Genomic DNA, 14,128 nt, shown 5'->3' with positions numbered 1-14,128 from the left:
TTTTAACATGGTGTCGAATCCCACAAGGATTCACAGATAGCCCATCCATCTTTAATCAGTTGCTGAAAAAGAATCTTGAGAATCTAGTACTGCCACAGAACTCGGTTCTGGTACAGTACATAGATGACCTACTTGTTGCGTCAGAAACAGAGGAAGCTTGTAAAGCAGATTCAATTGCCTTACTGAATCATTTAGCTGAAAATGGACATAAGGTATCTCCGAGCAAGTTGCAGTATTGTTTGACAGAAGTACAGTATCTAGGGCACAGGTTAGAGAAAGGGAAACGTAAGGTGTCCCCGGAGAGGATTGAGGCGATAATGAAAATGAATGCGCCTACAACACAGAGAGAAGTTAGAATGTTCCTAGGAATGGTGGGTTACTGCCGACAGTGGATAGTTAACTTCTCACTGAAAGCAAAGCCCTTACAGAAACTGACGCACAAGGAGGTGAGTGATCCGGTACCATGGGATGAAGAATGTCTGGTGGCGTTTTTACAGCTGAGAGACGATTTATGTCGTGCTCCGGCTCTGGGAATGCCAGATTACGAAAAGTCATTTTCACTCTATTGCTGTGAGAGAGAGGGATGTGCTTTGTCAGTCTTGGCACAGACCCACGGTAATGCCCGTAGACCAGTTGCATACTTTTCGGCTACATTAGATCCAGTAGCCGCAGCGTTGCACGGGTGTCAGCATTGAAAGGAGCGAGAGTATTGTGATGGGACATCCAGTAGTGGTGTATGTACCACATTCAGTTGAATTGTTAATGACCAGGACGAAGACGCAGCATCTGACCAATAGCAGGCTCACGCGTTACGAGCAAGTTATACTTGCCGCAGAAAACGTGACTCTCAGGAGATGCTCTGTCTTGAATCCTGCTACTTTGATGCCATTACCTACGGTAATAGAAGGCGAAGGATGTGAAGACCACGATTGCCTTGATGTGACTGAACTATGCACGAAACCCAGACCAGATATTGTGGATGAGCCATTGTCAGACCCCGATGAAATTTACTTTGTTGATGGCTCATGTTTAAGAGACGATACTGGTCGGTTGAGAGCAGCTTATGCTGTTTGTACCATTACTGGAGTTGTGGAAGCCGCTTGCCTGGAAGGAGTACATTCCGCACAGGTAGCAGAGATTATTGCCCTAACTCGTGCCTGCATAGCAGGAAATGGAAAGAGAGTCACCATCTACACGGACAGCCAATATGGTTTCGGTGTGGTTCATGATTTCGGGCAGTTGTGGTCTCAGAGGGGTTACATGACCTCCTCTGGTTCGCCCATTCGAAATGGAGAATTTGTGCGATTGCTGATAGAAGCATTACAAGGTCCTGTTGACATCGCAGTAGTGAAGTGTGTAGCTCATACTAAGAATACAGATTTTGTGTCACAAGGTAATAGATATGCTGATGAAGTCGCACGCTATTGTGCGGAACAAAGTTATTCTTTCTCAAAGGTGGAAATAGAAGGTGCAGAAGAAAAGACTGAATTAAGTATGATGTTAGAAACTGTAGACACTTGGGAGGATTTAAGAATAATGCAGGAGAACGCACCTGAAACAGAGAAAAAGGCATGGGAAATAGCAGGTTGTGTGCGAAGTGAAATGGATTTTTGGGTTTCAGCAGATGGGAGAGCTGTGTTACCTGAAGAATTAGCTAATCCCATGGCGAGAGAAATACATGGTCCAGTACATCTAGGAAGGGATGCTATGATGAGAGTTTTTAGGCAGACTTGGTATTGCCCGAAATTCAGAATAGCAGCAGAATCAGTATGTAAGCGATGTGTTACTTGCCAACAGCTGAACGTAGGCAAACGAACACCAGTCACACTGAGTCACATTGGGAGGTCGGGGGGGCCTTTCAATAGAATGCAACTAGATTTCATCGAAATGCCAAGAGTCAATCGCCTTCGGTATGTGTTGGTGATTGTATGCGTATTTTCCAGATGGGTTGAAGCGTACCCTACACGTAGGTGCGATACACTCACAGTGGCTAAATTGTTGCTCAGGGAGTTGATACCGCGCTTCGGGGTGCCTGCCTCTTTGGAATCTGACAGAGGAAAACATTTTAACAGCGAAATAGTGAAGATGTTGTGCTCCACACTGAATATCGATCAAAAGCTGCATTGTAGTTATCGACCAGAAGCTTCAGGAATTGTGGAACAAGTGAATGGCACTTTGAAGAATAGATTGGCTAAAGTAGTGGCATCCACATCCTTGAGTTGGCCAGATGCTCTTCCTTTAGTGCTCATGAGCATGCGCAGCACACCTGATAGGAGGACAGGTCTCTCTCCCCACGAGATCCTGATGGGGAGGGCCATGAGACTTCCTACAGTTCCAACTACTGCTCTATTGAATATTACAGATGATCTGATCTTGGATTATTGTAAAGGACTGTCTGACGCCATCCATTCTGTGTCCCTTCAGGTGCATGCGGCTGAAGTTCCAGCAGCGAGGAACCTGTGTCATGACCTGAACCCAGGGGACTGGGTCTTAGTTAAAAAACACGTCCGGAAGAACTGCCTAGATGTTCGCTGGCGTGGGCCCTTTCAGGTAATCCTGATAACGAACACCGCGGTGAAGTGCGGGGGGCTGCCAAATTGGATCCATGCTTCCCATACTCGCAGAGTTCCAGCACCTCTAGAAGGAACAGCTCCCATCCCAGACGAAAGCCCGGAAGTGGAAGAAGAGTCGCAAGAAGGGATTGAGGCAGCTGAGGGGGTGTCGGAAGAAGTTGGGAACGCAACGGATTCAGAAGAAGAGCGAAGGCAGGACGGCAGTGAGACGGAAGACGCAACTGAAGGAGAGAGCAGAAGTGAATACGACTCAGACTCAGATCCGTATCGGAGCGACCAAGAACCAAGTGGGAGGACAAGGAATAGGAGAATAAGGCTTGGAGCTGCCACTTGGCCAACAAGGAGAAGAAGGCTAAGTTTGAGGTCGGCCCAGGAAGAAACGCTTACTCCTATATCCGAAGACTCAGATCCAGAAGAAGATATCCAGGATCAAGCCGAGGAGGGTCTTAGAAGATCAAGTAGGGTGCGAGTGCCTAGCAGACGATACTCTACTCCCGACTGGACCTACCTCGTTGCAGATGTCTGGGAGACACAGAACAGGGAGGATCAGGGAAGTGGAACTGATCAGAACTGACCCGATCATCACAGTGCAAATAAGGTTTCTACTGCCAGGAGCGGAGACCGAAAGGTTGCTGACACTCAACATCGTTCATCCTGCTCTCCTGAGTGGAATAAGAAAATTGATTTTAGAGACAGTTGAGTTTCCAGTTTGCTGTTCACGATATCCAATATTGGAGGGAACTCTTCTTCGTTTGGAAATGCTTGAGCGAGTAGTAGAAATGCTAGGAGCGCTTATTGTTGTGGATTAATACCATATTGTGAATGTCTTCAAAGGGGCGCAGAACTGGAAAGGTGAAGAAAGTGATCTTGATTAGAACGGACCCCTTTGTAATTGTGGATGTAGAACTGATAGTACCAGGAGTGGAAATCGAAAAAACACTAACTCTCAATTTTGTCCGTCCACTTGTCTTGAGCGAAATAAGGAGAATAATCCTAGAAAAAGTTGACTTTCCATGTTGTGGGACGAACTGCCCAGAACCTGAGGGAATGATACTTCGGATGGACATTTATGAGGACGTAGTGTCACTCCTTGAGTCATACATAACTTCAGACGAAAATAAGACTGTTGAAAAGAAATTGTAAAAACTTGTTGCAAGATAACCTAGCGCCGAGTGGAAGAAGAAAAGTGATAGGGGTTTCATTTTAGTGGATGGAGAAGGGCTAGGGTTGTCTATTTTCTACTGGACTTTGAACTGTTTTGCGGAAACAAATTGTCAAGCTTCCAAGTGTTCAAAGAAAGACATTGCAAGAGAGAAAGACTTTGTTTGAAAAGAAGAGGAAGTGAATGCTGGAAGAAAGTCAAAAACTACACTGTTTGAGAACATGGAGGCTGGCAACCCGAACCGCAGGGCAACATGTATAGCTGTTACACTTTTAGGAGTAGTGGTTTCTCTTATAATTTTAGTGGTAACTGTTTCATTCCTAGCGGGACACGAAGGGGATGAAACCGCAGTTAAGGAGGATAAGGGAGTATCAACACCGAAAACTACCATTATTAAAGAGAAGGGAAACATCAATGAGAAAGACAAAGCATTGTTAGATGCAGAAATAAAAAGGCTTCACACCGACGAGTCACAGGGAAATTACAAGTCAAATGCTTATGCTAAATTGCTTTATGAATATGTTGATGCCATGGAAGTAAAGGATTGTTACGTTTGTATGCAATTACCAGCTTCAGTGGAGGAGGGTATCAGATACCATCATCTTCCGTTGACATATGGAATAACGTGCAGTTTATTGTTGAGCATGTTTTATGGACGAGAAGGATTCGAGTATTATTTCTCGAATTTCGACTCGACATTGCCAGAGGTTCCGAATTTCAAGCATTTGAACAAATGGGACTACTACAAAAGCAAAGACAGATTACACAAATGGTTTATTCCATGGAAAACGTTAGATACTTCACATGCTCGAAGAAACAATCTGACTTGTCAAATATCAGAAGTTGAGAAAAAGTTTATAGCACAGGTAGATACTAGATACAGGAGGCAGAAGATTTTGAAAGCATCAGGACAATGGGAAACAGATTGGACCAAGGAGGAGAGGGCACATCAAAGAAAGGGTAGTATTGGTCCAATTGCTTTGGATAAGGATAAACGGGGAAAACTGTGCATTCACAGGAGTTACTCATATTATGAAAACTTTTATGTAGGTCAAGTCCATTGTGAACATGCCTTTCAATTGGAGTATTACTCTAAGAACTTTATGAAAGGGATGCAAGCAATACCAAATGTATATTTTGTATGTGGAAGATATGCCTATGTGAAGTTACCAGATAATTGGTACGGATCATGCTATCTGGCTGTTGTCTTTCCTAAAATATATCATGTTGAGAATTTAGACACGCCTAAGAAGGAAATATCAACTAGATGGAAACGAGGGCTGGGTGCAGCAGAAGTAGTTGGAGATGTACTCGGTGCTGCATTCCCTTTCTTAGGATTGATAATGAATGACATTAAGATCAGGAGGTTAGCTACAGTCGTAGATAGGCTATCTGCTAGTACTGCAAGATCATTGATGCTGATAGAAGGTGAGATGCAATCGATTAGGGCAATGGTTCTTCAGAACCGACTTGCTCTAGATGTTCTGTTAGCAAAAGAGGGAGGAGTCTGTAAGGCCTTGAAGGTCCAGGAATGCTGTACTTACATTCCAGACAATTCAAAGCCTCTAGAGAAATATATACAAAACATCACTGCCATACACTACGAAATTGAGGACCTGGCAAAGGTAAATGTGTGGGAAAAAGTAGGCCAGGGAATGGGTAAAGTTGGAAGTTGGTTTGCCAACTTAGGAAAGGGTATCGTTTGGTACATACTGAAACCCATCATCATAATAGTGATTTGTGTAATCACTTTGTGGGGATTGGTGCGTTTGTATCAATGTTATAAAGCAAATAGGTTGCAGAGAACTATGAGGAAACAGGAGGAAGAGTTGACAGCAATGCAGGATTCTCAATACAAGAGTCTGAAAGCATTGGAGAGTATGAAAAGAGGTGGAACTGCCCTGTCTTCACTTTAAAAGGTTCTACATTTTTAGTGTCTTGGTGATGATGACCCCTGAAGGTCATCAAAGGGGGGACTGAGAGAGCACAAGTTTGAAAAAAATGTATAAGTACGCCATATTTACAAGCACGTAGTTAGTTTAAACATGTTTTGCACACGAGTGTTTTATATCCAGGAGTGAAATATACAGAGTGGTTTACATTCAGTAGTGAAATGTATAGGATGTTAAGTAGAGTAACTATAATTATAACGGTGTGAGATTAATGTAGAAATGTTGGAATATATGTGAAAACCTCATGTTCTCATGTTAAAAGAATCATGTCCGAATTAAATGTAACTTTGAAAATCCAGTATTATGTGTAGGCCTTAGGGCAATTCACAGCAAACCTGAACGTGCTGCTAAATTAATGTGAGATAAGGTTGACATGGTTCTTCCAAATGTACTATTGAATTTAGGGTTAAAAGTATATGCTTTATAGATGTGTTATTTTAGAAACGTATGCTAGTTAAGAATGTTTGCTGTTTAAATCAAGTTAACGTTTTAAGAGTGCAGGGACCTGCTGCATGTAAATCAAGTAGGCCAGAGGAGATAATGTCATGTCGTGTAAATCGTCATGTGCTCGTTAGAGAAGAGGTCGCGAGGTGTCCAGCACCGAGCTTTGAGAGTGTTTTATGACTAAAGATATGTTGGAGTCTGGAATTTGAGGCCCACTGCAGGACGAGCTGTATGCAGGTGCGAGGGTCCTAATCAGCTCGAATGAAAGGGACTTTGTTCAGTGGCGCCTTGCGCAGGCCTGTAGGAGTTTCCAGGAATTTCAGGGGGTATCAGCGCACTGAAGAAGAAGCCTGGGAACCAAGGTCAACTATAACGAGGGTCTTCAAGAGTACCATCATGGAGTTTACCGCGCAAAGATGTACCACGTGAGGGGCGTCCCAAGGGGCGTTCCTATCAGAAATGTGATTTGGTATTAGGGAAAGAGACCCGGGAGGAGAGCAGAGCAGATGATTTTGGGAGCCTAAGGAAGCGGATGGGTAGGCAGATAGGCTGATCAGGAGAGACCCATCATCAGAGAAGAGACAAAGAGAAGTGCGTGATCTTCTTAGGAAGTCACCACGGCTGACACCTAGAGGGTTAAGATCTTGCTAAGTAGGGATGTCATTTAAAATAGTGTAGGGACAGACTAACCTTAATTTTCTTTTCTGTAATGACTTTGAGATTGCAACTTATATCTATTTTGACAACCCTTATGGTCTTTGAGCTTGTACTTATTATTTTGTTCTTCAGACTTAGATTATTCAAGAAGTTCATGTTTATAGTGATACCAATTTACCTTCTGAATCTCATTTTGAGAAGTTTGTATCTTCAGTTATCTTTGACTTTATATTAAAACTTTAAAACTTAAATTTGGTCAGTGGTCATTTAGAGTGGTGTAAGTTCTTAAATTGATTGACTTATTGCGAGATTACCTTTTACTCAAAGACAGGTACCAACGATTCAGTCGACATAGTTTGGGATTTGGTAAGATAATTAGTAACCAGTAATCCCGCGTTAGCAGAGGCATGCAGGTGGTGCATGTGGGATGCAATGGAGAACCGTGGTGAGGACGAAGGAGGATCAGATTCAGGATTTCTGATGCAGAGAGAGGAAGGGTGTGGGTGGCTGGCGGTGGGAGACTGCAGATGAGAGCAGTGTGGAGGGAGAACACGAGAGATCAGATTGGGAGACTCTGGGGACCGCTGGTGCTAGTGATGCTTGATTCACAAGCACAACTTTTCAGACTTGAGGTATTTTCAAATTTGATTATTCACAGCACAATATTTGTTGCTCATTTGGCTGGTACTGTTGATAGGGATTAGCAGTGCCAATGGGTCTGGCTCATTTTCTGTGATGAGTCTAGATATGAAGGTGGAGGGTTCACCGGGAGCGCTTGGGTGCTGCTTTGCTGGGGGGGTGCCTCGCTGATGATGCACTGCATATTGATTGTACTACCTTCATCAGCTTCATTCCGTTTTTTTTCTGGGAGAATGCTTCAGCTCCTACCAGGGCCGGTCTCGCATCCCCTCAACTACCGAGGAGGATGTGGGACGGTGGGGAGCCACGGCCAACAGCCCATGGGTCTGGGGAGCCACGGGTCCAAAATGTTTGGGAACCATCACTGCATTGTGTGCCATTCATCAGAGGCAACAGTTTTAAACAGGAACTTAAAACATTCATGCCAGCCCTAATCTCTAATGACAAAAGCCCTGGTGGTGCACTCTGCTCCATTTGTGTAGTTTGCGAAGTGTTCCACACTCTGTGCTCTGGGAGTTCGGAAAGCGAGGAAAATCCAACACTAGACCACCTCCCACCGAGATTTTCTCAATGCGGGCGGTCTCTGATGATTGCAACCACTTGCATTGAGAAACCATACTTTCGTGTTGAGTAAGTTGCCACACAAGTTGAAAATCTAATTGAGCACCAGAAAAAAGCAGTGCCTTCTTGCGCTATGCATGGTGCCATTGGCATGGGACAAACACCCGGCACTAAAAATCAGCACGAACAGTGTGACCTAAAGCACTCCACCACTTTGGGAACTTTGCTTAACAGAGCACAATTTGTTTTGTCACTTTGCGGAGTTCCGGGTATCAGAACTTCGCGTACTCGTGTCAGGTCTAAATGACAACGCCAATTGTGCACCGAGAGGCCAGTTAATTGTCACATGCAATTTCAATGTGGCCAAGTTTCTTGTTAAATATGGGCTGCATTAAAGTCTATCAAACCAAATACAAGAAGGTTTTGTTCAGCACACATCCTGAACGCAGGTATTTCAAGGTGGTCGTGTATGTGACAATGAAGAAAAAGGAGGCAACTTTGTGAGAAATAATTGCCTAGGCTCACACATTTTATTCCTGGTTTTCTGGTTTCCCAGGGTGCACTTCAGACCCAAGATGGTTAGCTATTTCTTTCCCTTGTTTTATATCAAAAGATAATGTTTTGTTTTTATTTCTTAGCACATGCGGATAGAGTGTGGGTGGCAGACAGAAGTCACATGAAGTCTAAGCTGATTTTGAGCTTGAGGGTTTAATAGAAACTTGTACTGAGCCAGAGTCAAGATCCTGGCTTGAGCTTGGCACAAGCCTTTTGTGGCTGTATGTCCTCTATCACATAATGAACATTAAGAAGAAAAAGGCATATGAAGAACATGCTTTTCAGCATACAATTTTGTGAGTAGTAACACCCCAGTTGAGGATTTCTTGTTTCAACGTCCATAACTTTCCCACTACACCCATTTTAGTAAGTGGATTATGAGACTGGGTGCTCTCTCTCTCACAGGTAAATTCAAATAATTGTTGGATTACTATCCTCCTTTGTTATCAAATACCACAAGGTGTTCAGATTGATTAATGTTATTTGTGTCTGTACAAGAAAAGCAGCAGAAAAATATGCTCCAAAAAACATTCCAGGATTTGACTGAAGCCTAACAGAAAACCAAGCCGACAACATCCACCAGAATGCGGCTTTATGGAGGGTTACCGTTGTTCAGTGTCGAATCCTTAGTGTATCCGACCAGGGCTCCATCACAGTCAGCCTCAAACTTTGACATTGTCCTGGTCAAGCGTGACCAGATGTCCCATGGTGGTGCTGCGATTTCTTAAGCACTAGAAAGTGTTTATTCATTAACAATTCTTATCTCCAGCCGCCTACATTGCATTTTTGTCGTTTTGGTGTCTATTTATTCATAAAAATATAACCTATTTTTATAAATTGTTGTTGGATTTTTATTGTGTTTTGTGTCTTACTTATTCAATGTATTGGTGTTTTTAAAAGCTTTACACAAGTGTCTCCTAAGTTAAGCCAGTTTGCTTGTTGCCACCTACCAAGGGTAGAGCAACAGATTAATTTATTGAGACTCTAACTGAATCTCTTATTGGGTTAGTGGCCTTATTATTAGTGGTAAGTCACTACTTATTACTACAAATAGTCCACTTTCCAACATGCCGTTTTTGTCCGCCCACCTCAGTGAACTGCACATCTTCTTGGGGGTTGTTGTCAAGAACTTTTATTGTACCCTCTACCTTAACGAAGCCTGTTTGTAAACACTCCTAATGTTTATAGATAAAAAACGATAAGCATAAGGCTCTATTTAATTACAAAGTAATAACTAAGTGCTACCTTTGTATGCAGCATAATACAATATTGTAAAATCTGTGACTTTCCTAGAAACTGGTGGGCATTTTATCAAGAACGGCGTTAGAATTATCGCCACTTTAGTGGCAGGAAACTGTTGATAAAGCGGCGATAATGGGCTTGATAATATGCACTTGTGAATTCCTATAAAATCCCAGGTTCATGGCTGGGAGTCAATCAGCAAAACCCATTAGACATAAAATACATTTTATAATTCTCAGTTTTGAGACACACATGACATGTGGGGCCAGAATGACCCGTTTCTCACGCAGCATAGTGCAGCAGCTGCAAATACTGCACTGCGTGAGAAGGAGAGAGCAGGAGAGTGCCATGTTTAGAGAAATATAGCACTCTCTTCCCCTCTCCCTAGCACCGGCAGAGAAATGTGCTCCTGTATGCCACAACACACCTTTGCACCACAGTGCAAGGGTCTCTCCATGAGTCAAGCATAAGTTTTGTACTGGAAGTATAACCTTCCAGTTCAAAATACTACGATGGACTAATTTTAAACATGTCCCCACTTTTTATGTCTGCTGGACAGTGCAGCATACTTGCGAAGTCGGAAAATAAAGGAGAAAAAAACAAAATTTTATCTTCATAGCGCCTGGTTGAATCGTGCACTATTTTCTGAGACTAAACCCTGTCTACTTTTTTAAGCAATTAGGGTTTAGCATCAGAGATTGTTTGGAAACGCCGTTGCACTATCCATGTAATGCCTCTGTTAGCGCTAAGTAATGCAAAGCAGCGCTATGCCAGGCTTTGTGTTACTTTCAAGTTATTTCCAATTCTAAACAGGTTTAGCCTGGAAAGTAAATAAAACGATATTTTGAACCAATTTGCATCACTTTTGAGACACAATCAAGGCCCTGTAGTCAGTTTATTATTAGTGCATACAGTCAGAGCCAACTTGTAATTCATACTCAAGAGTTAAAATTATTTGCAATGGGCCTCGATGTCTTTCAACACAGCATGGCATATGTAGCGCTTTGATAAGGCAGGACTCTTGAGCAAATGTATGGATTTTTTTCCCAATTACTTTAGATAGCATAATGCTTGCCAACAGGGTGAAACTGACTTAAGTGCTATGGACTCGTGGCCGGCATAGCTTGCGGGTGGGTAGGGGGTGCAGTCGCGAGGGGAGTCGTGGGCAGATCGCTCAGGGGGGATCGAAATTACATTTTTTTTTAAAGTCTTACCTCGAGCCGTATCTCGTGTCTTCTCTGCTCCTTCTTTCCTGCTGTCTCGGACAAGAACAGGAAGCTGGCAGCCAGGCCTCCTCCCCGGACCAATCACAAGACTGCAATGCTCCGCTGTGATTGGTCTGAGCGTCATCACATGCCGCTCAGCCAGGGGCTAGAGGGGTGGGGATGTTCTCCATGCAGGCTGAAGTGCAGCCTGCATGGAGCAGGGGAAAGTGCGCATGACTGGTTGGACTGCCGACCAAACAGTCATTGCGCAGTCAGGAGTGGGTAAACCATTCCTCTCCTACCCTGCTCAGAGAGCAGAGCAGCCCCGCCCACCCACCCGCTACAAAGCAGCAAGACACGAAACATAAAATGACAATAAGTCTAAGTTGTTTTCATCTTATGTTTCTCCCTGCTTAAAAGCAATGGGGCAACGCTCCTCCGTCAGAGCGGATCAGCCACCCCTGGTGCTATTGACTGATGAAGAGAACACTGTGGGCCTCATTTAGAGTTTGGTGGATGGGATACTCTGTCAGAAACCTGAAGGTTCTTCCGTTATGTTGTTACGTGGACGAGTCTTGTAAAGTGCAACAGCTTTCTAAAAATGGGCCTCCCGGCGCTGATAGAAGGAACCAACTAAGAAACAGATTCAACTAATGTGCAAATCATTCCTGCTCCCGCCCACCATATTACAAGCGCATTATATATTCATGGCACTTGGAAAAGGGTGGATGAGACATCCGTCACGTTTGTGAAGTAGTATCCCTTCTGTCAAACTCTAAATTAGGCTCTATGTTCTGGCAAACAGGTTTCCTCATGAATCCGTTTACGTCACAATGCTGAAGTATATATGCAACTATATTCAGTCAATTATCGTTTGCAGAATAAATGTAAATATTTATATTTCAATGCACAAAGTGTTTGCAAAAACACTAATCAATCTGTAATTTTAATACAAACGCGCACAGCATATTCAAGTAATGCACAGCACAGATGACGAAAAGAGACAACTGAAAATGGTGGACAGTGCCGAAACAATTTGATTGGAGACAGAAAAAGATCTGGCATAGGGGTGATGGAAAAAAATACAGAACATCTTATTAGTTGACATATTATTTCAAGGTTTGACTCTGGGAATGTTCTATGTGAACTTTATCAGCAAATCAAAGCTGACGATATAGCAAGGTAATAAACAGTGCACCTATGACTTCAGTTACCATGACGTGTTCCTTGTTTAGAGTTTGCTCTCACAGGTCATGAGTCATGTCAAAATTTACACTTTGAAAGGCGGTTTTGTCCAAGATAACCATCATATCCTATATTACGCCGATTCGCCCTGAGCAGGATGTGTCACGACATTGCAGAATGTCGAAATTAAAACTCGTACAAACTTCAAATACGTGGCAATTTAGGACCAGCATGCCAAAGACGAGAAAAGACAATGTCATATAGCATTTACATTCGGACCAATACCTGTCAGCGTGTGATTATTGTATTTTGGAACTTGTGACGAATGTCCAGACGACGAATTTAAACGTGGGGATGTTTGCAATATCACAACTACAGTTACAAAGAAATTAAATAGAGAGTTCTAGGACATTCACAAAGTTGTCTATGAATATCTTTAAGAATTATGCGCAAAATATTTTCAAAAATGATATAACAGATGCACGTAAATATACCTCCTTAGGCATCCACTCCAAAACATGTATTCCTTCACATTAACTAAAGCCTTTGAAACTCTTCTGGGAAGCCAGCACCTCTTTCTTCTACAGGAATGTGTCTTTAGAATTCCTTCTGCACATCACCTTCCTTACTGCACCTTTGACTTCCTTGTTTCTCAATGTGTAGATTAAGGGGTTTAACATGGGGATCACCATTGTGTAGAACACTGAAGCCACGCGGTCCTGCTCCATGGAATACCTTGAGCTGGGTCTGAGGTACATGAAGACAAGAGTTCCAAATAATAGGACCACACACGCCAAATGAGACGAACAAGTAGAGAAGGCCCTCCACCTCTCTTCTGAGGAAATTATATTGAGGATGGTGCTCACAATGTAGGCATAAGATACTAAAATGAAAATAAGAGATCCAAGGATAAGACCTCCAGCCACAAAAACCATCATTAACACGTTAAGCGAGGTGTCAGAGCAGGATAACTTTAGTAGTGGTGGTTCATCGCAGTAGAAGTGGGTGATCTCATTTGACTTACAGAATGGCAACCTGAAGGTACAAATAGTATGCAAGAGGGCATGAAGAAATGCTACACAATAGGCTCCCACCATAAGGCACATGCAAGTTGACTTGGTCATAATGGTGGCATAAAGCAATGGTTTACTTATAGCCACGTACCTGTCGTAGGCCATCACTGCTAAGAGAAAAACCTCTGTACTCCCCACGCCTACAAACAAAAACATCTGTGTTGCACATGCTAGAAATGGAATCGTTTTTTCCTTTGACAACATGTTGGCCAGCATATTGGGAGTTATGATGGAGGAATAGCAGAGATCTATGAAAGAGAGGTTTGTGAGCAGAAAATACATGGGTGTGTGAAGAGATGGAGAGATCCTGATCAGAATGATGATACTCAAATTCCCCAGCATGGTGATGAGATAGACATAGAAGAAGAAGACAAACAGAGGGATCTGAAGCTTTGCATCTCCTGTGAGTCCAAGGAGGATGAATTCTGTCAGAGAAGTGTTTGCTCCCTTCATCTCTATTGAAGATGCGACCTGCAGAGTAAGAAAGATATGATAAAATAAGGCAAACACTTCTCTATTGCATCTGCAGTGAGCATATTATGTACAAGATCTGCAGAAATGGGAGCAGTAAGACAGGGTATTGCAGAACCGACGTAGAAGGTCATCTTGATTGGGTACAAAAACTCGTCCTATGTCTTGAAACCTGCTTGTGTTTATATTGTGAATAAGTTGATTATTTAGTCTCAGCAAATCTCCTTGTTTGTCATTTAGTTCTGGTTTTATTTATGGATAAACACCCCGGGCCTCATTTATGAAAAGTGACGCATCACTGCCTGAAAACATCGATGCGTCACTTTTCATTGCGCCATCCTTGCGACACCAATGATGCGTCATATTTACAGTATGACGCATCATGGCGCAAGGAGTTACAGATACGTCA

General features: G+C 43.0%; 1 protein-coding gene across 1 annotated transcript; it reads right to left on the bottom strand.

The window, feature by feature from the left end:
* Positions 1-12,756: 12,756 nt before the first annotated feature.
* LOC144768756 (olfactory receptor 8U1-like) lies at positions 12,757-13,701 on the bottom strand. Its single transcript, XM_078652657.1, has one exon. It carries the CDS (start codon positions 13,699-13,701, stop codon positions 12,757-12,759), a length of 945 nt encoding a protein of 314 aa, XP_078508783.1.
* Between the last annotated feature and the right edge of the window lie 427 nt (positions 13,702-14,128).

Source organism: Lissotriton helveticus, chromosome 1_1, assembly GCF_964261635.1.
Source record: "Lissotriton helveticus chromosome 1_1, aLisHel1.1, whole genome shotgun sequence".
Taxonomy (NCBI): domain Eukaryota; kingdom Metazoa; phylum Chordata; class Amphibia; order Caudata; family Salamandridae; genus Lissotriton; species Lissotriton helveticus.
This window is presented reverse-complemented; position numbering and strand designations above follow the sequence as displayed.

What these genes read in the sequence shown, in the direction of transcription:
- LOC144768756 (XM_078652657.1), bottom strand. Translation starts at nt 13,701, where the DNA reads ATGAAGGGAGCAAACACTTCTCTGACAGAATTCATCCTCCTTGGACTC.